The sequence below is a fragment of the Condylura cristata genome, unplaced genomic scaffold (genome assembly GCF_000260355.1).
Source record: "Condylura cristata isolate star-nosed mole 26May11 unplaced genomic scaffold, ConCri1.0 scaffold00035, whole genome shotgun sequence".
Lineage (NCBI taxonomy): Eukaryota > Metazoa > Chordata > Mammalia > Eulipotyphla > Talpidae > Condylura > Condylura cristata.
This window is the reverse complement of record NW_004567136.1, coordinates 6,881,067-6,903,439: the sequence shown is the minus strand read 5'-3', so window position 1 is coordinate 6,903,439 and position 22,373 is coordinate 6,881,067. Positions and strand designations below refer to the sequence as shown.

Below are 22,373 nucleotides of genomic sequence, written 5' to 3'. Positions count from 1 at the left end.
GTCGGGGGCGCGGGCACCCCAGTCCGCGGGCCCCGCCGCCTTCCCGCCCCGCCCTCGGTGCTCGCGGGAGGAGGGGTGTGTGGGGCGCAGGCCGGGAACCCTGAATCCCGGCGCTGGACGTGCCGGCCGGGAGCAAGGAGAGGCAAGAGACAAAGGTAGGAGAACACACCAGGACGCTTTCCGTTTCCTCAGCCCGGGTCTGGACTCGGCCGGCCCCGGCCCCCGGAGAAAACCCCTTCCTTGAACTTGGAGCAGGCGTGTGAGCTCCCGGGTGTGCGTGTGCGAGCCAGCGCGTGTGTGAATGGGAGTGAGTGTGTGCTGGGGAGGGGCTGCCCAGGAGTCCGGGCCGGGGGGCCTGGTGACACCCCAGGGCCAAGTGCGCCTTGGCTGGCTCAGCGTGTGGGCTTGACTGTGCCCCAAGATAGAGTCTCCCACCGTGCCCCAATTGAGAGCCTTCCCTGGCTCAGGCTGGAAGGGGGATGTAGCCTGAGGACGGAGGGAAGGAGGGGCCCCCAGGAAGCCAGGGTCTGGGGAGATGGATGAGGGAGCATTGGGGACCGCTACCCGCCCACTGGCAGTTTAAGGCCAGGGAAGTTTTCTCCCACAGACACATCCCCTGCAGGGCAGATGGGCACAGAAACATGTGCCTGTCTGTGTTTCTGTTTGTAGCAGACTTCTCAGCATACACTCTTTCCAGAGTTTGCCTCTCCTTTGGTATCAGAGTACCTAAACTTAGAAGGCACAGCTGGAGATGCACAGCTTTGGAAAATGTTGACTTCAGGGCCTTTTGTGATGTCTTCACCATTCTTGCTTATGTCCCGGAAAAATTAAAAATTAAAGTGAAAACATGTAAACCTCAGAGGTAATTTGCTTTGGGGGGGGAGGGTCAGCCAAACCTCCCTCCCACCACCACCATCACATTGCAAGGAGTGACCCCACAGTCAGCTCGGTTGCCCTCCTCCACCCTTCCCCCAACCCCTGAATTCAGTCGGTAGCAAACTGTAGTTGGTAGTTGCATCTGCCTCCAAACTGCTCTGGGGACACCCCCGCCTTCCTCACCACCCCCCAGGACTCCAAGGTGCACCTGTTGCAGTCCTCCCTGCCCCCAAACTCCTGTGGCAGGCAGAGTAATTTATATATAATATAAACAAAAAAAAATCATTACCCATCGTGCTTCTGCTTCAAGACCTTTTCCTTGTGACTGGCATGAAATGCCCAGGACCTGGTCCCCTCCCACCAGGATGATCCAGATGTTTCTGATGACCCTGTCACCCTCCACCCAGCACCCCAATCTAGTGCCGCCCTAGTGCTGTGCCTACTCCTCCCGTCACCAGTCTCCGCTCCCTCCCTTCTCCACCCTCCTTGCTCTCTCCACTGTGTGCATTCCTTCCTTACCTGGCCCTTTCTCCTCCATTTACCTGTGGCCCTTTCTGTATGCCCAGCCTGCTCTCTGCCTTATCTTCACTCCCAGTGCTGTTCACAGAGCACCCAGTGCATGCTGGGACAGAGGCCAAGTATTAGTACACTGCCTTCATGGGCTCTGGAGTCATAGTTCTCCAGCCTGCAACTCCTTGGCATATCTGCCTGGGCCTATCCCGTTCTTGCAGGCCACACCGTGTAAGCCAGCCTTTACTGGTCAAGGGATGCTAAGAGCCCAGTAATATGTCTGGGACCGTGAGCCAGCCATGTTGACAAGACTTTCCATTCTAGGAGTTAGATGGATGAGCCTGCAAATGTCTTCTTAGCAGTTTCCCCTCACCTCCTGCAAAGAGCAGTGAGCCAGCCTGGGCTCTCCGCTTCCACCCCGGCCTGAAATCCACAGCCAGAGCTTATCTCATCGCCAGCCCTCCCCACCAGTGCTAAGTACCACAAACCCATGAAGATCCTCACACAGAAAGGACCCATAAAATATTTATAGAAAGAATATCAAGTTCCTTTTTTCTCTCTTTCATTAAGTATTTTAAGTTGATTCCTTCGTGTGGGTATAAAGAGCTTGGTAAAAGAAACTTGATGTGGCTTAAGAAAGAGTGAGGTAAAAGAAACTTGATGTGGCTTAAGAAAGAGTGAAAACAATTATTATTGGAGAAACCCTCTGGAGGTTCTTCAGGATGCCTCTGTCCTGATGAAAAGAAAACTGTTTTGTAACTTACAGTCCTGAGAAGTTAGCCTGGGCTGAACCCAGAAGCAGCAGGAAGAAACCAAGATCCACTGTAGGGCAAAATTGAGCAAAACTTGAGTTATCGCGTCTTAAGCTTCTACCTTAGAGTGTCGGCCAAGACACAAATTGTAATTATAAAAATACTCCAGAGACAAAACCCTCTCCGTTAAGTAAAGTGATTTCAAAAGGAAACTGAAAATGAAAAGAGGAACAAAACTGGGCTGGGCCAGAGTTGGCCTAAAATATTTTTTAGATTTTTTTTTTTAACTCACAAACATTATATGCTAAGACTTCTGTTTTCAGCAGACATTTAGCATTTGGATTTTTCCAGGAATTGTCAAGTGTGCTGGGAGCTGGTACAAAAAGATTTTGAAAGGAGATCGCCACTGTGCTCAGGATTTTCTGAATATTACCGTGTGATCTTCAATCTTTATTTTAAGACAGGATTTCTGGTTTTGCTCCGTTCCTGAATTAAGTTTTCTCCAGCAGGTTTTACAATTTATAAAATTTTCACTGGCTCCAAAATTTTGTCCAGAGAACTAATTTCTCCTTTCCTCCTTGGACTTTTTGGCTCCCAAACCTACAGGTGCTTTCCAGGCATATTAGTGACCCAGCGTGGGGTCTCCACCCAGCTGCAGAACCCCCAGCTCCTAGTCGGATATTTGAGAAGCCAAGTCTGCTTTCTGTGCATACCAGTAGGCAAGGAGGTAGGGGAGAAGCGCAGATCTGCCTCTCCAGTTAAGAAAGGAGATGGGCTGATGTAGGTTTGGGGACCTGTGGAGAACGAAGAACATTTACAAGCTGAAAAGTGGATTAGGGGCCCAGAAATGCCTGTCTGGCTGTGGAACAGTGGCCAGCCTCCGGCTCCTCATCCATGAAGCGTGAGAGGCTTGGCAGGTAGCTGGAGTTTTTTTTTTTTAAAGATTTATTTATTTGTGCATACAGAACTGGGGTACAGGTCAGAGGCTCAGGGGCGGTGAGAGGCTCCACCAGAGACAGAGTGGGGAGCAGAACAGGCAGATGGACGAAGCATACTGCTGAGGGGAGCAGCGGGCGGGTCAGGAGAGGTCTGCCACGCCATGTGTGGCCACCTCTGGGGCAGGCGGGAATCGAACTCATGCGGAAGTGGCTTTAGCTTCTCAGTGCAGTGCTTTAACCCGCTGCGCCACCAGGGAGGGCCAGTAGCTGGAGTTTTTAGTTTCTGTTGTGGCCCCCTCCCCCTCTGTGTCACCCCCCCTCCCGTTCTGGGTCGCCCCTCCCCCCTCTGGGTCACCCCCACCCCTCTCTCGTGCTCCTCTGCATTCAGTCCCCAGCAACTTTTGCACTCAGCTCAAGCTTCTGTTCTACTTGCTCAAGCCATGTGTCTGAATACAAGCCTCAAAGAGATAGCTGAAGAAGTTTTCCTCTTCTTTAAGCTCTTTGGGACCAAGACCAATTTAACCATTAGCCTCCGTTTTAGTTCCTCTAAACCTTGCCCAATGACTTGGAAAGGTGCAGGGGTCTTTCAGCCCTACTCTCTGCTGACTTTGAGAGTTCAGCCTACGGGGCCAGGTGCCTGGTTTCCAGGCCTGTAGCTGATAATGCACCCCTAGGTGCATTTATCCCTTGCTGCACAGCTGACTCAGTGCCCGCCATGTTCAGAGCCCGTCACTGGGAGTCAGTGTCACCTCAACACTGGGCTTGTTCACCAGGCCCTGCCGGCCCCCTGCCCCCTCCCTGCCAACCATGGTCACTGCAGTAATGACCCACGGCCTCTGGCCTGCTGCTGAAGGGCGCTGCAGAAACTTGACCTTGCTAGAATTTGCACTGGAACCCTGCAAGACTGGTAAGCAGGAGGGCACAGGTCTATTTTTAGTAGACAAGAAAACAGATCCACACAAGTTTCGGTTTGAGGTCACACATGCCAACGTGTGGCAGACAGTGCAAGTCTTTGACATCTAGAACTTGCTTTTTCCTTTCTGTGTGGTGATGGGCACCATCCACATGACAGTGGTTTCTAGGGGACTGCCGGGAGTCTACGCTATCACTCTCCATTTCAGAGCTGTTTTTCTGACTCAGAACACAGACAAGTTTAGCTGATGACCCAGTCCTCTGTGTAGAGGAGACGCCATCGGAACACTAGTGGAAAGCAAGTAATTCATACGGTGATGCCACAACCATCTGGTGCCAGCCCTGGGCTGGGCCTGAGTTAGGTGTTTCTGGTCATTACTCGCCATCATGTTGGGCAGTCACAATGCGCACTCAGGTTGGGAGTCCTGCAAGCTCTGTGTGAACCCAGCACGGAAGAGCCTCATAAAATCTTGCCTTAGTGTTTCCTATCTCAGCCGCAGGAATCTTAGTAAATGAGTCTTAACGGCAGAGTTTCTCCTCCTTGGAACTCTTTGGGCAGGGGCTCCATGCACCTTTAGGTTTCTGGAGGAGTCTGTCCTGGGCAAAAGGAGGCCCTCGGTGGGTGATTGTGTCTGCTCCACCCAACAGGAACATGTCTCCCTGAAGGCGCCTCTCACAGCAAGTGGCAGCGACTGCGTGTCGTTGCACCATGATCGGACCCACCACCGGGAGGGCTCCCTCTTGGACCTGGGTTCTTCAGATGGAAGTCAGCTGCAGGGTGGGATAATGGGAGTTCTGCCCTGACAGCACAGGGCTGGGTAGATGGAATTTGAAGAGCAATATTGCAAAGGAGGGAGGGAAATGCCCATGTGCCGACACAAACAGGAAGCGCATGCAAGGGTCCAGGAGGGGACTTGACGAGAACCGAGGCTTTCTGATTTGATGTTTCTCACCGCCAGAATCGGCCGGCCATCGGCTCAGCCATGACGGGGTCCCTGTGCCTCAGCCTTGCCTCAGGCCGCAGCAGCAGCAGCAGTGACCACAGCCGGCACTGACGCGAGAGCCCCCGACGTCGAGAGTGGCCCTGATGGCTGGCATGTCGCAGCGACCGCCCAGCATGTACTGGTGTGTGGGGCCGGAGGGGTCAGCTCTGTGTCCAGAACGCGCCATGGAGACACAGACCGGTAAGAGACCAACCTGCTGCGTGCATCTTATGGGAAGTCTAGTTAAATGATCTCATTTAATCCTCGTGGCAATCTTGGAGAATCGTCCCTGTATTCCCACTTTATAGCTGGCGAGCCAGTGGCTGGGTGACTGTTTCACCATCAAATATATCTTGGGATTTTTGCATAAATTCTAGCCATTCGTGGGTGATAGGAAGAAATTTATCGCGGAACCAAACATCAGAAGAACTAGAGCATCACTCCACCCTAGCTAAAAAATATAGTTATTTTAGTAGAATTTCGATTTTGTTTCCTTGTCGAAATAGTACCTGATTAGTAATGAAAAAATGAAAAAAGAAGAAAGCAGGAAGGTAGAAAATAACCACCCAAAGTTCCACTGCCCTAAATACAAGCACAGTTAACATTGCAGCATTTCTCTTCTAGTGCTTCTCTGGGCTCTGGGGCTTTGTTTTTAACTTTATTTAAACCATATATATAGTTTTAAATCCTCCTTTTCTTTCCGCACTTTGTGTCAGTCACCCAGCTCCTATGATCGTGTGAAACACCATCGTACATGGGAGCACTATCTCAACATGTTAATGGAGCACGATCTAAACATTCTCTTTCATGGGAGCACTCAACATCATCTTGCATGGCAGCACAATCTAAAATACTTACTCTACACTTGCTTCTTTTGAGACATTTGGTTTGCTCACTCTTACTATAAGAGAAGGCATTTCCATTGCTTATTCATGGTTTTGAGATTATTTCCATAGGATAGATGTGGAATTATTGGCTTTGAAGATTTTTAAGCCTCTGCATGTGTATTGAATGACTTTCCACTAGAGCTGCACCACGTTTAATACCAGTAAGATGTTGTTGATGACGGTAAACACTTAGTGCACACGAAGCACAGCTTCAGCACTGCTCTGGCCTTGGGGAATGATCTCATTTAATCCTCATGGCAATCTTGGAGAATCGTCCCTTTATTCCCACTTTATAGCTGGCGAGCATGAGAGTAACAGAGGTCTAGAAACATGACCAAGGTCAAACAATGGTAAAGAGCAGAATTGCAGTTTGAACCTTGACTAAACTTGTGTCCCTTCTCTTACAGTCTAGGTCATCATATGAGGTTTGAGAGGGTCCATGTGTCGAGGCTGAGAGGGTCCACATTGGAGTTGAGAGAATCCATTTGTTGGGGTTGACAGTGTCCCCATGTGGGGCCGAGTGATGTCGTGGGTCAGAGAGTCCCATCCACTGAGAGGACCTATCTGTTCGCAGTCTCAGTAGTGTCAATGCTATGTTGTACCTCACTCAGAAAATGTTTTTCAGTTGCCTGGATGTTTTTCTTCTCCTTCAGACATGTCCATTGGTTAACTAGGGTGATGTTTTCTGAAAGATTCTGTGCACATAAATCAAATTATGAAATGGGGAAAGAATTTGATTCTTGACGTTGCCCTGCACTAAGTGTTCCCAGAGTGATCAGCTTGCATGTCTTGAGAAGTAACTTCTCTTTTCAGATGCATGTCCTTTTGAAATTCCAGTGGCTTCTTGGAAAGACTTGGCCTTATGGGCGTGAGACCTTAACGACGTGCAGTCTCACAGAACCTGAAATTTGGGAGGTGTCTCTCCATTTCCAGAGTGCTCTTAGCTCCGTTATCCCACCTGCCTCTCCTCCTTGTCTTCAAGTTCCTGGTCTCCTACCATTATGATCATGCACCACGGGGGGTTGGAAATCAGTGGTCTGAGTGGTTTAGGAGCAGTGCATCTCCAATTACATTGTGTACACAGATCTTCTGAGGGTCTCAGTGAAGGGCAGGTCTCATTCTATGGGCTTAGAGCGCCAAGGGTCTGTTTCTAGTAGGCAAAGGGCCTGCCACTGTTCTGCTGTGTCCCAAAAGAGAGGTGAGGTTGAGATGATGGTTTTCTGAGGGGCCCCTCTGACTCTTACAGGTCCTCAGGACCTGGACTGATGGACCCTGACAAACCTAAGACACCCCTGCCTCCAGGCTTGAAGTAGGATAGGTAACCAGAAAGTGCTTATTGGTACCCAGGAGCCAAAGCATAAACACGTCCCAAAGCCCACTCCTATCCCTTGGAGGTCTGTGTCTGAACTAAAGTAGGTTTCCTCTCCCTGATGCCTGGGGTCCCAGGATGGAAGGACCAAGCTGAGAAAAGTCACCGTGGTCCTCTTTCCCAATGGAATCTCCCCGTTCTGGAGTGAGCCACAGGACAGGCACAAGGTTAGAGGGGCCTGCTGGGAATTCTACACCCTCACTGGGGTTTCCTCCAGGTACTGGGGGTGGGGTGCCCACTGGGAGGTGCTGTCCCATGAGCCCCTGAAGCTGAGGGAGGTGCTTATGCAAAGTCCAAACACATAATCCCCAGAGTTGAAATTCCCAGAATCCCCAGAGAAGAAAATGAGAAAAAAAGTGTCCTGGAATGCACTGGAAAAATCTGTCCTGTGGTTTAGCATGCAGGAAATATCATCCATATCAAGGAATTATAATAAAAATGTATTCTCACGAGAACTCCTACAAGAATTCATGCCCATACATGAGTGTTTCAGGGCCCCATATTTGCAGCCACAGAGCTCACAGTGGCCCCAGGGAAGCAACACCCTACACTCCCCCCCCGCCCAGTGCTGACTGTGGGCAGCCCTCAGCCCCCACCTGGCTCCTGCAGCTTTGGTCCAGGCCCCCTGAGTGCAGTGGGGGACTGAGGGCCGAGGAGGGCCCTCCCTGCTTGTCTGCCCCTGCAGGCATGGTCAGCACCCCCTGGGGGAACTCACCAGCTGTGGGAACCCCAGTCCCAGCCCCGTGGCTCTGGGGGAGGGAGCTACTGTTCACTGCTGGTCAGGGCCTCCTCGGCACTTCACTGTCTTGCCTGGAACCCACAGTGCAGTGTCCTTTTGCAGAGTCAGGGAGGACTGGGGAGAAGCTTCTGGGGCTCCCAGTCCTACCTGTGGCGTTGATCAGGCCTGCAGTGGGCCAAGCATCTCAACGTCGCGGGTCTCTGACTCAGGCAGACAGTCGCAGCGGACACACTGTGGGCGGTCACTTCTGGCCCCCCACGCTCCAGGGGCTCCTTCCCCTGCTGGTCACAGAAGCAGGAACGCAGAAACGGGCCTGGCTCGGAAGGCCCAGGCCAGAGCTGCTGTCCCCCCAGAGCAAGTCTCGGGCCACAGCGGCACCCCCTGCACGAGCAGCCAGGCCGGCCTGAGTGTCCACCCTTGCTCCACTGCGACGGGGCTCGGAGCTTCCGTGTTTTTTGTCCTAAAAATAATCTTTTCATTACTTGTGTTCAGCAAAGCAGCCCGCCAGGCTCTTTACTCGCATGAAGTCTGCAGCCCAGAGGTAACGCAGTGCAGTTGCTCTGAAGGGCAGCACTATGGGGTGGGAGAGGCAGGTCCCACCCGCTCGCGCTCTTCACCTGGACCGCAGGGCAGGCCCATCAGGTGAAACACCACCCGTCAGGTCTCATTTCACAAAATAACAGCTAGACACGGCAGGGCTGAGGGGCCGTGCACTCCAAGGGGCCCACAGGGATTTAGGCATCACGGCCTCCGCTCTTTGCTCACCTGGGAGCTTATGTTTTCTATAATGGGCACCTGCTCGGGCTCACATCCAAGGTCAAGTTTGCTTCAACTGGCTCCTTTCCCCCTAACTTCTTTGCAGAATAAATGCAGGATGTTTGGCTCAACAAACCTTCAGTTGCGCCCCCTGCAGGTGTCAGCCTCAGAGTTGGGCCCCCAGCGATGGCCTGGGTGTGTTCTGGGTCCCCAGAACTTGTGGGGTGAGTGAGCCCTGCATCTTCTGGCCCACCCCAACCTGGCAGCCCCACCCTAGGGACTGCCAGAAGAAAAACCAGTGATATTCAAGTGAGTTCCAAGTGGGAACTTTTAAAATCCTTGGAAAGCGATGAGCTCTGGAAACCATGACATTCTTACTGTTCTTCCAAGTCTTGTTTGAAAGATGCAAACTTGAATCAAACGTGGTTTTTACTTTTGGTTATGGGGTGTGTGTGTGTGTGTGTGTGTGTCTGTGTGTGTGTGTGTGTGTGTGAACTTTAGCTTGTTTGGAGTTTTAACCCTTTCCAGCGCATGGTCGTGTGGGTGCTTCGCCTGCTGCTGCCTGTGTGTGCAGGTGTGTGCAGGTGTGTACCTGTCCTGTGTGTGCAGCAGTTGTTCTCTGGGAATGTGATGTGTGGCATGCAGTCAGCATGCCTGCGGGGTGGGAGGGACATTTCAAAGTTCAGAAGAGTTTACAGCGTTCAGAGTTGACAGGATGCGAGGAAAGGAGATGGGCGGGCTCCGCTGTGCCATCTATTTTGACAAACTTGTCATTAACAGACTTCCGAGGATGGCTGTCACTAGTCTGGGTGGAAAAACCTGTCCTGCCAGCTGAGGAGAGCCGCCTGTGAGCAGCCAGGGAAGTGAGGAGACTTCTAGATAAGTCAGGCAGAGAACTCTGGAGAGGCTTCTGGATCATGGAGGGCCAGGGGAGCGTGGGCAGACTTCGGAGAGAGGGGGAGCTCCGGAGAGGTGGCTCCTGCACCCCACCTCTGTGAGCGAGCGGAAGTCCGGCCCTGGGGGCCTGACCGGCCACGGCTGCTCAGCTACCCACACAGACCTGCGCTCCCCAGGCATGGGCCCGAGGAGGAGCCGTCTTCCGATCCCAGGTTTTTACACAGCTACTTTCAATGTCCTTTTTTTCTTCCTTTTGACTTTTTTGAGTGTGCAATAAAAATAACTTGCTAATGTAAGAGCTAAGTAGTTTGCTCTAGTGGACGCTTTCTGCCTTCCAGAAATAGAAGTAGAAAACAGACCGAAGTAGGAAGTGCCTGCCTCTGGCACGCTCTGCACTCATGTGGGGCTGTAAGAAAGTCTGCAGGGGCAGATTCAGTAGCTGAGCGCCTTCTGAGCCCAACCACACCCCCACACCCTCCACCCGCTCCTGGCGTGGGTGCACCCTGGGAGTGCAGGGGGTGGGCAGGGCTGGAGGGTGTTCTAGGTCGGTGGGGTGGCCCCCTCTAGCCCGGCAGTGTGAGCAGCTCTGGGGACTGAGCCAGTGTCCAGTGAGCGTGTGAGGTGAAGGAAAAGAGCTGGGCGGCCGGGTGATGGCAGGAGTGGCTGTGGGCTGCCCCAGACATGGCTGTGGGCTTTGTGCCCGACTGTAGAAGATCTCGGTCTGCGGGGGCTTTTAACGGCCCCCTCAGTCTCAAGCTTAGACCTTCTCCTAATGGTTTGTCGAGACTATACTTGCTTACTTCTAGCGAAGGGGAGCTCACTACGGGTCAAACCACACTAGCCTTTCTGAGCGCAACCATTTAGAAGTTTATGCTACAGAAATGGGCCCTGCCTTTGGGGGGCTCCCTCTGCCCACCCAGCCACCTGCAACCCCTTCCGCCCTCTCTTGGAATAACTCAGCACGGGTCTTTGCCCATCCCGTGGGCCCCTTTCTGACAGAGCAGGCTGTCGGCAGTGGGATGTCGCTGAGCGTTTGATCTCAGTCATGACCACCAGGCATTGGTCACTGGATGCAGAGAACGAGCTGCCACTCCTCCCTCCGTCCGGCGGGCTCTCGGGAACACCCCCTCACCCACCCGTTCTAGGTGACTGGAGCTCCAGCTCACCCAGGGTCTCTGCTCTCCCGGGCCTTGCCTTCCCCTCCCCCCCACCAACGCTGCTCCTGTGGGAGAGCAGGAGCACCCCGCCTGGAGGCATCATGCCCGCTGGGGACCTGCCCTCGCCCACCTGGTACACGTTCCGCGGCTAAGAGGGAATTTACTTTCCAGCCTCCTCTGCTGGGAAGAGGCGGTTGCCTGATTCGGGCAGTGCCCACCTGGGAATCCCCCGGTGCCCGTGAGAGGGGCAAGGAAGGAGTTGCTCCCACCTACTGCTGTCCTGTTGTGTGTGAATCAGACCGCGAAAGCGTCACCAGTAGGGGCTTTTATAAATTCTTTAGCTGTCTGGGAGTGGCCCCCCCTAACCTAAGCATCCATGGCCAGTGTGTGCACTTCGTACGTACTCTCGAGACCCCAACACATGAATCGGGGCGCTACCGATGTGCCTTAGAAGGCTGGTGTGAGGCCCCCCACATCCCGGATGCCCCATGCTCAGGTTATCCAGATTCCTCTGAGCCGTCTCCCTATTCTTCAAGCGACATTTGGCACAAAGAAGCAAAGAAAAAGACAGAAAAAAAAATCAGACCCCTCACACCCTCGCAGCCTTCGTGGGCCTGTAACCCTGACGCCATAGAGTGACCATCGTTAGAAATTTTGTTCTCAGCTATACAGTTTTTAGGGTTACACTTCGCCTAGTTTTTAGGGTTACACTTCGCCTGCCAACTCTCACTAGCTTGAGCCTCCAGCTGCTTTGTCTTGTTCATCAGCCCCGAGGCCAGGGGCGCATCAGAAGCTCCTGCTCTCAGATCACCTACCTGGTCATTTCAGAAGAACACAGGACAAAAATAACTTAGTTTTCACACTTTGACTTTATCAGCAACGTGGAGGTATTTTCTGAAAAAATTGCAGTTCCATTATTTTGAATTCTAGAGCCATATGAGGATGCAAATTTGAGGTTAGAATTTGAATATGAAAGGGCAAGAATGACCCTGTTGAAGTTCCTCTGAGGCTCACAGGTGGCCCTGTAGGTGCTGGTTGGCACCAGAGGGGCCAGTGCCCCTCGGGGCGGGCTGCTCCACCTCCGTGCCAGGCTCCGGTGGGCAGCTGCCCGTGTCTCTTGGCGAACACCATCAGCACCTCTCGGTGCAAAATCAAAAAGCTAGCAAAGAGCCTGCACCTGGCGGCGCACAGGGAGCTCCCTGGGGTTAAGAAAGTGTTTTGTGGGTGAAGCGAGAGAAAGGGGTCGGTCGAGTCTCTGCAAATGATGCCCACAGGGGAAAGACCAAAACTCTGTGGCCATCTTTAATCCACCCCAGAGCTTGATGGTGGCTCAGCATTGAGGAGCGAAAGGAAAAAGCATCAAGGACATACCGAGCATCCAGAGATAACAGTTTGCTTTTTTTACTTAAAAAACTATTTTAGTAAGACAGGGCCAGTAGGCAGAGGCTCCTCTGTGCCCCACCCCCACCCCCCACCCCACAACTCTCCATCCGCCCCAGAGGGAGTCTCTGCTCTCATGTTAGTGTGCTGCATTGCCAAGTTTTGTGTCATTGCTAAATCTGTGCCTGTTCATAAACAGTATTTTTCTGTCCTGCCAGGCGGGACCCTTTGGCTGCCGCCTGGTGGACCAGGGCTTTGGGTAAATTCCACAGTGTCACGCACCAGGGTTAAGGAAGAGGCTTCATTGAGAGAAAGGAAACCCCAAAGCCAAGTAGGTCTGCATCTAGGGGGTGGCAAATGCCGTGGTCCTCCAGGCCAGCCTGAGGCAGACCGGGCTCCTGGGCATCCTTCTGCTGGCACCAGGGTGGCCATCAGAGGCTAGCTGGGCAGGGCAGCCAAGCCATATTTTAGCATATTCCTCATTTAATATTCTTAAATAAATATTTCTTAATGTACCAGTCCTTTGGACACTTAATGATTCAATTAACATTGTTTGTATAGTAGCAGAGCTATAGTTTTTAAGAACCTGAAGAGAACCTTTGCCTATAAAATTATCAAGGTCTGGTGATTGTTATGGGTTGATTTTTTTACTGTTGATTCCAATTCTTTAAACTCTGTAGGCTTATTTAAATTTTCCATTTCTTACTGAATTAATCTTGGCTATACAGTTTTTTTTTCCCCCAACATAGCCACACAATCTAGATTTTCAAATGTATTAGAATAAATTCCATAGTGCTTCAGGGTTTAACTACATTGTTAATTTTATTCTTTCATAGATAAGTCATATGGTTGATATAGAATACAAAAGTAGGAAAGGGGGAGAACTTTAAGTCTTCCCTTCTACCCTGGCTCCCACCCCCCAGTTCTCCTGTTTTCCAGCGAAAACACAGTTCCTAAAGTTTAGATTCAAAATGGATTTTGTTCTTTTCATGAATCATTAGCTGAGGCAGAATTTTGAGATCTTTTCATGTTAGGTTTCTTCCCCCCATTGTTAATATTCTAGAAAACTTTGAAGACAGTGCAGCGGTAGAGTGAATACTCTAATGGGCCCCTCTGCGTTCCGCGTTTCAGCTTGACCAGTGACCAGCCAGTCAGTCTTGATCCGTTCCGATCCCCTCCCTTCACTGTCCAGGTTATTGACAACCCAGCTGCAGGCTTCACATAATAACACTGCTAGAAAATCATAATGCACTTTACATGCACTTTTAATTAAAAAGCTTTTCTTTAATAACGTCAGCTAGCTAGCAGCATTCAAGTGTCCTTGCCCACCTCATGACCTGCCTTTATTGCTGGTTTGTTGACTCAAGCCCCCTATATCCCGCTGCACCCAGCTATTATTTCTGCTTTTCCAAAAGAAAAGCAGGGCCGAGGCAGCCAAGAGTGACAAAGAAAAGCAGGGTCCTACCAGCCCCCAGAGCCTGCAATTCTTGCTCCTCCTGACATTACTTCTTTGCTCCCTCTTGCACTTAGACTAGTTCATGCATACTTGGAAAGAACCAGCTTCGGGCTTTTTTTGTTCCTCCTCTTTTCCTGTCTTCTATTCATTATTTTCTGCTTTTCTTATTTTTTAAAGTCACGTGTCTCTTTTTCAACTTCTCTGGTAATACTTCCTCACTTCTGAAACTCATCTTTTTTTTCTAATTGAGAAATTCCTTGTTTAATATGGTTCTGACGTGCTTAGGGGATAGCTGTTGACCATACTTCAGACGTTACCTTCCATGTCTCAATTTTTTACCGTCCTTCCAGGTTAAATCTCCACACTTTTTGGCCCATTCTTGTTTTTGGGCGTCATGTCCTCTGCATCACCAAGATGTCATCCAAGGCCTTGTTCTTGCTTTGCAAAAACGGGCGCTGGGAACGGGCCCGGAGCCGCACCAACTGACCCTCTTCCTAGAGGGATGAGGGTGGTGCCACTGATGCCCACTTTAACCGGGCATCAGCAGAGTCTGAAGTCTGCCCACAGCCCCTTATCCTAGTAACTGGGCAGGCTCGACTCCCCTACCCCCACCCCAAAGAAGTCATGTCAGGATGGAGCAAGAAACGCAGGCTCTTTTCTTTGTCATTCTCGGCTGCCCTGAGCCCTGAGAGCCAGGGGCTGCGGCGAGGTGTGCTCCCACTGGCCCCGGGTCCTTGGCTGTAGAGGCAGGAGCTCGGTTAACCAGGGAGGTGGGAGGTGGGGGTCCCTGCCCCCCGCTCGTTGGCGCACTTGTCAGAGATGGGTGCTTCTCCTTTATGGGTTCTAACCTGTTTGTGGTTACCTGCATGGCTGTTGATCTGGGATTTCCCTGTGTTATCTGTGAATGCCCCATCAGACACTGCTCAGAAAGCCTGTGGGGTACACCTGAAGCATACTTTCTGGGTGGGACCCCGTGGATCTTCTGGATGCCCCCACCACTGGAGGCTCACCTTCCTTCCTCTCTCTCACACACCCTGCCCCGGGCTGCCTGGCATGGCTGGAGAGGAGAGGGGCTCCTGTCGTCTCCTCTCCTGGCAGTACCCCACCGGTGGTGTTGGGGTGCAGGCAGCCTTTCCAGATGCGCCCAGACAGCCTCGAGGCATCCCGAGCCTTCTCGGCCTGTACACATGGTGTCTGGCTGTCTTTGCCCTCCTTATTTTCATGTACTGACACAGCTCGCGGGTTTTGTTTTTGAAATTTTTGATAATTTCTAAGTATTTGGGGCAGGAAGTGGTGGCTGCAGCCAGGCTCAGTCTGCTGTCTGGATCCCACCTTCCAGCATCTCCTTGGCAGCTCTGTGATGGACAGTTTGTGGGAGAATTCGATGACATTTCTGACTTTGTCGCCGGGCAGAGCTGAGTTCGGGTCCTGGCCCTGCCACACCCCAGATCTTACCTGGGACACAGGCGCCGTGAGCTTCTGTTTGTGAGCTGCTTAGCTGGTGCCAGGCACGCACCATCAGCAGCCCCCAGCGAGTGTCCATGTCTTTCCTCTCCTGTGGGACAAATTATATAGCCTCACTGGACCCTATTTCTGTGAGTGAAGAGGATGGTGATCTTAGGGTGCTAAAAGAAGAGAGCACTTAAAACATGGGGTCCTGAAAATAAAAATGGGGTCCTTTGATGTCACTGATGCCATGGAAGTTAGAATGGAACCCACCCTCATTTCCCACATGTGGGTATACGTAGGGTTGGGGTGCCATGTTCCCAAATCTGGCCAACAGAATGTAGTTGTTTTAATTAAAACTGTTGAATTAAAGCTTTGATCAACATATATCTATTTTTTTTTTAAAGATTTATTTATTTATTTGTGCATATAGAACTGGGGTACAGGTCAGAGGCTCAGGGGCGGTGAGAGGCTTCACCAGAGACAGAGCGGGGAGCAGAACAGGCAGATTGACGAAGTACACTGCTGAGGGGAGCAGCGGGTGGGTCAGGAGAGGTCTGGCTCGCCATGTGGTCTCCTCCGGGGCAGGCGGCAGGCAGGGATCGAACTCATGCGGAAGTGGCTTCAGATTCTCAGTGCTGTGCTTTAACCCGCTGCGCCACCAGGGAGGGCCAATCAACATATATCTATTTTTTTAAAGATTTATTTATTTATGCATACAGAACTGGGGTACAAGAGAGTGGTGGGGGTTAGAGACTTCACCAGAGACAGAGTGGGGAGCAGAACAGGCAGAATGACTGAAACACACTGCTGAGGGGAGCAGCGGGCGGGTCAGGAGATGTCTGCCGTGCCATGTGGGTCAGCTCCCTGGCTGGGGATCAAACTGGTGCTTCAGTGGCTGTGATAGCATCATAGTGCTGTGCTTTAACTGTTGTGCCACCCAAAAATATTTTCAATAAAGTGAAACTCTGTCCTTGCTTCATCTTCAGAATATGTGAGGAGAGGGACCAGTTAAGCATGACCTGTATGTGTCATGGAAAAGAACCCCTAGTTGCTAATATTCCAGGTGTCTCGTCAATGTCCAGCCACACGAGGCTTCAGGGAGAGCCCGGGCGCAGGACCGAGGAAATCGTGAGAGGATATGAGTTGCTTCAGTGGGCGCGAGGCCACGGTGGCTGGCGGAGCCCAGGCATTCCTGGGATGTTTGTGGTCGCCGAGGCTTCATGGCGCGCCTGGCTTTAGTAATCAGGCTATCGCTCATAAAACCCAGGAGACAGCTTGCTGTCCAACCAGGATTTGCCCTAAACTGAGGCAGCCTGTGCTATATACAAAGGGACATTTCCCTTTGGGAATCATAGCTGTGAAACTAACAACCTCAGAGGAGGGCAGGGCCACGTCAGCCACGCACGCAAACCCGCCACAGAGGAGCCCAGCTCCTGCCCCGCCGTGCTCCCTGTCTCTCAACCGAAGACCTCGGAGTTTTGGTTGTAGGGCAAAGGGGAGAAGCAGCTTGACTTCTTTCCTAAGCGTTATCTTCTCTGCAAAATGTGTTTGTGGGCTTGCTCTTAACCTTCCAGAGGACATGTTGTAGTCATCCATTGGCTTCCCCTCAAATCCACCCACTAACTACATCACCGAACAAGACCCTGGTCCTGGGATTTTGCTTCTTTATTTGTGTGTCTGCTTTTGGACTTGGAAAGTGAGGCGGTCCCAGTATGAAGTTCAGTCAGCTGGAGTTAATTTTTGTTGTTTGAACTTCAGGGTGTGTGTCTCTGTCTGAACGCATGGAAGAGAAAAGGATGAGCAGATGTCTTAACATTATTTGCCTTGCTGAGACTTCAAACCTTTAGTCACTTGAGTGAGACCCTGTGATTCAGAACTCCCAAGGATCAGTCTACAGTTCTTAGATTCTTACATGCTTCTAGAATTCCTTGATCTGTATCCAAACAAAACAAATATAGATTCTTATTTTGCCTCTTGCACACAAAATGTAGCTGCTCACACACTGTTCAGCATCTTGACTTTTTCTTCCGTACTTTTGTAGTTAAGGGCTATCACAGCCTTTTATACAGCTGCATAGTATTCTGTTGCACGGATGTATCTTTGTTTTAACACTCTCTTTTGACATTTGGGTTGTTCCTAGTAGTTTGATATAGCAAATAATTCTGAAAGTGTTTTTTTTTTTTTTTGGCATATGTGCAAATAATCCTATGAGGTCTTTTCATATCTGTACAAAAAAAACCCAAATGAATGGGTTAAAGAGCAAACACTTGTAAAAATATTTCCAGATCACCTTTCAGTTTTTTCTGTTTCCCTCACCTCCCACAGAGTAAATGTTTGCATGTTTCTCTATAAGACCAGAGAAATGTTTATTATAAAAGTCTCAGTTTTTTTCTCATCTGCCCTGTGAAAACTGGGTCCTTTGCATAATGCCTTTTTCTAATGATGAGTGAAGCTCACCAAGTTTGAACATGCACAAGAGTGGTTTATTTTCACATTTTTTAACCTTCTCTTTGTACTTTTGTTAATCAATCTCTAGACGCTCATTGATCCTATTTTTTCAATCGTTTCTAGGAGTTCCTTGTGTTAGCATTGTGGTGTTAACACATAGTTAGATGTCCTATCACAACCCCCTTAGGCCAGCAAATGGAAGGGAAAAGTTTGAATGGTCAAGGGGCTTTAAAAATTGAAATATTTTGCCTTTTTTAATAATTATTACATTAATATATATTAAATATAAAATATCTTGGGGAAATCCTGATGAGAATATACAGGACCCATCTGAAGAAAAAGTAAACCAGGGGCAGAAAACACTATTTTGAATAAAGTGACATCTCTTCCTCTAGTATAGGAAGTCTTAGCATTTATATGTCAGCTCATCAGTTAACTCCACAATGCAGTAAAATAGCAATGAAGATACAGACAGCACTTCTTTTTTGGGAACATGGACAAAGTATAATACATTTTCCTGAGAAAACTAAGCACGTGCCTATAGCCGGAAAGTTTCCAGCCAGGAGGAGGTGAGTTCAGATGAGTTCCTTCATATGTTAGTGCTCATTACAAAACCCCAGTAATGAAGGGGTCAGAGACCAGACAGAGAAAAGACTAAGAAAGCAACAGAACAGAGAAGCAATTCTTGAGTCAAAAGACACATTGATTTGCTGTACTCGTTAGGATTTCAAATTAGTCATAAAAGGAGGGTTAAATTGGCAATAAAACAGAAAAAAATCATTTTCTTACTTCCACGCTGTCAATTTCAGATAAATCAAATACTTGAACCATAAAAATTCACAGTATTGAAAGTCTTGGAATATTATAAATTAAGATAATAGTAGAGCGAGGAAGGACTTTTTCTAAGCATAAAACCTAAATGACAGAAGATTAACAAACATCACAACATAATAGAACTTACTTGTTACTTCAAAAAAGTTAGTAAAGACAAAAAGCTACAATCCAAAGATAAAATACCCCAAACAGCGATATCTGCCGCAAAGCCACCCCCAAGTGTCAAAAAGCAAACTGCATTCACCCATTTCACATATACACCACAAAGAGCCAACTTCCTTTATCTGCAAAGGGTACTTGCAGTCAGTGAGATAAAGTCCATGCCAATTTTCAAATGCATCAAAAAAAAATAAGATCGGGGGTTTAAGTTCATTGAAAAAGCTAGACACAATAGGGAAACATATTAGTGTGGCTTTATGCGTGAACAGTAAACACAAACTTTTTTTCCCCAATCATGTGGAAAGAAATGGAAATGAAAATTAACTATGAGGTGTTACTTTGCTTTTCAGAGTGGAAAAAATCAGAAACATTAATTTAGTTAATATAATGATTCTTTTCCAAATTTTATTTTTAGCTAACAATGAGTTGGCACTACTTTTGGGAAAACAAGTTGGTGATCTTTATAAAATTAAAGCTGAAGGTACCCTCTGCTCCTTCCACTGCTAGGAATTTAACCTGGAGCTGTAGTTCAAAGGTGAGCAAAAACGGACAGAGGTGATGTCCTTGCAGCATTGAAGGGAATTGCAAAAAGCCAGAAATGCCCTAAATGCCCATGAGTGCAGACAGAAAACTATTAAGGAAAAGGGTCACTGAATTTCCATGTTCTGATGCAGAAGGAACTGTAAGTGGGAAAAGCAAGCTGAATAATGTTTATATAATCCATTTGTATCTTTAAAAAAGTGGGAGAGAAATGAATATTGGTGTCAGTTCCAGGGAAGTATGAGCCATTGCACTGCTTCTCTCAGCTTAGTGATGCTTTAAAGGAAACCTCAGCTTGGAATCTCAAAACAAAATCAAAAGCGCAATTTAAATCTTTACTAAAGTTTCTTGACAAGGCTACACGGGGAATTCCATTTCAAGCACACAGCCAAGCTTCTAGACAATTTGCCCAGATCTTCCCCAGAAGTTCACAAAACACTGTTTCTGTTCTCAGTCTCTGATCTCATTCTTGCAAGAAAGGTTGGAGGAGCTTCCCACCCCCACCCCTCCCCCCACCAAAACAGCCTATCCTGGCATATTTGCCTGGGTCTAGTCAAGCACAGCACCACGGTCGCTCCCCTGCACTTCACGAGAGCCACCACTGGAGGCAGTAGTGATCGTGCAAAAAACAGAAATGATAAAAGACACATAACTCAGGCTCCTTATTTGCCTTCTGTTGGAGCCTGGTATCTTCCACTCTAGGAAAGGGTGCACAGACCCGCACACAGGAGCATGAAAGCCAAACGGTCTTGAAGAGGAACAGAGCTGGAGAACTCACACTGCCTAATTTTAAAACATATTACAAGACACAGTAATCAAAACTGTGGTATAGGTATGAAGGTGAATACAGATCTGTGGACTAGAATTGAGTCCAGAAATAGATTCATACCTGTGTACCAGATGTTTTTAATAAGGGTGCTAAGGCAAGTCATTGGAAAAAGCATGATCTTTAATTAACAGGTACAGGACAATTTGATAGTCACAGGCAGAAGAATGATTCACAAAAAGAAAAAAAAACTCTCAAATTGGCTAATATGAGAAAATGTGAGAGCTAAAATTATAAATTCTTAGGAAAAAACACAGGATTAAACCTTTGTGATTTGTGATCTTGCATTAGACAATAGTTCTGTACATATGACACCCAAACCACAAGTGATGAACAGAAAAATAGGTAAAGTGGACTTTATAAAAAGTTAAAAGTTTTGAGCTTGAAAGACATTATCAAGAAAATGAAAGGACAGCTCACAGAGTGGGAGAAAATATCTGTAGTCCTGTGACTTACAAAGGGCTTGCATACGGCTTATATGAAGAACTCCTACCAGTCAACAATGAAAAGACACATACTTCAATTTTAAAATGAGCTAATGATCTACATGGGCATCTGTCTCAAGAAGATATAAGAATGGCTGAAGAGCAATAAAAAGATGCTAAACACTAGTCATTAGAAAAATGAAAATCAAAAACACCACGAGCTAGCACTTCACACCCACTAGGACACAGCACGTGAGAAAGATGGACAACATCAAGTGCTGGCGAGGATGGACAGAGTGGAACACCGCAGTGAGGTCACTTAGGAGAAGTTTGGCCATGCCGCCAAATAGTAAACATGGAGTTACTGTGTGACCCAGCAATTCCGCTCCTTACATATACCCAAGAGAACTGGAAATATGTTTACAGTAATATGTGTACACAGATGAAGAGAGCAACATTATTATAATAGCCAAAAGATAGAAAAATCTAAATGTCCACACATTTGATTGAATGGATTAATAACTGTAGCATATCATAATGCATACATGGTTGGCAACAGCGCAAATGAAGTACTAAAACATGCTACAGTAGCAGTGGACTTTGGAAACATGCTAAGTGCAAGAAGCCAGTGACCAAAGCCACACATTGTATTCCATTTAGGCAAAATGTCCAGCATAGGCAAATCTAAAGAAAAAGAATAAATGGTTATCTGGGGCTGGAGGAGAGCCAAGTAAGCAGTAACTATTAAGGGGTACGGGTATTTTGGGGTAATAGAAACAACTCACAGTTACAGAAGTAATGATTGCTCCCAACTCTTGACTATACTAAAAACCACTGAATTGTACATTCAAATGATGAATTTTGTGAGAATGGATTGTATCTCGATAAAACTATCAGTTTTAAATGGGGTCAGATCTATCAATCTTTTTTTTTGCTGCTGGGTTTGAGCCCCAGTTAAGAGGGTTACACCTTCCCAGGTTAAAAAGGAGTTCACCTATGTTCTTTTTTATTGTCATTTGCACACTCATCTCTCTGACCCCCCAGTGACGTCTCTCCCAGGTGACAACCCAGTTATTCATGTACCATGCATTGGCACACTATTTTGGGGGGGATGCTGTTGCCGAACCTCACCCCTGCCCTGGGGGCTCTCTCCTTTCAGAGGGGATAGTTAGCACCTTTCCCTGGAGAAAGTATCAAACAGCCCCTCAGGCTTTTGGTGGCAGGCAGTGTGTATCCCCATAATCACTCACATTCATTAAGATTTTTCAGTGATTGGCCAATTAACTCTGGACTCTGCATGAAGGACATTGTCACCACACTGGCTGCAGGCTTATTCTGCACTTGGGGACATTAGTGGACACTTCCTCTGCTCTCAAGCAAGGCCTTTGCTGTGGGCTGACTGTGTTCTGCCAAAATTCATATGCTGAAATCCTGCCCCATGGGGTGGTATTAGAAAGTGGCCTTTTGGAGGTGACTGTCAAGAGGTAGAGGCCTCAAGGAACCCTCTTACGGAAGGATCCCACAGTGCTCCCGGGCTTCTTTGCCATCCAGGGAGAAGTCAGCCCCCCAATTGGGGTCACCTCCAATATTGCTGGTACCCTGTGCTCAGAGTTCCAGCCCCCAAAACTGGGAAATGAGTGACTATTGCTTATAAACATGTGGATTTTGTATTTCAGCCCAAATAGACTGTCATGTAAGATCTACTCACCAAAAGAACTACAAGGCCAATCATTTGAACCTTGGTTGATCTCACTCAGCAGCACTTTTATGTACTGGCATTGTCAGAGTAAACAAATGAGCTCTTCCTCTTTGCCAGTATCTTTATACCTATGTTTATTGTGCTTGGGCTGTATCTGGACCATGTGCCTGCACCATCCCCCCACTTCAGTGCAAGTTCGATCCCCCTTAGCGTGGGTGACCCACATGGCGCGGCAGACCTCTCCTGACCCGCCTGCTGCTCCCCTCATCAGTGTACTTCGCAGTTGGCCTGTTCTGCTCCCCACTCTGTCTCTGGTGAAGCCTCTCACTGCCCCTGCACCTCTGGCCTATACCCCAGCTCTGTATGCATAAATAAATAAAT

At 48.8% G+C, this 22,373-nt stretch overlaps 1 protein-coding gene across 2 annotated transcripts in view; it reads left to right on the top strand.

Moving 5' to 3' along the window:
• Positions 1-72: 72 nt before the first annotated feature.
• Positions 73-22,373, top strand: part of LRRK1 (leucine-rich repeat kinase 1) — a 102,010-nt gene continuing 79,709 nt past the window's right edge. For both annotated transcript variants that reach the window (XM_012732751.1, XM_012732750.1), the window contains exons 1-2: positions 73-155; positions 4,948-5,172. In XM_012732751.1, coding sequence (XP_012588205.1) covers positions 5,076-5,172 — 97 coding nt within the window. In that variant the 5' untranslated portion in view covers positions 73-155; positions 4,948-5,075. The remainder of the gene's footprint in view (positions 156-4,947; positions 5,173-22,373) is intronic.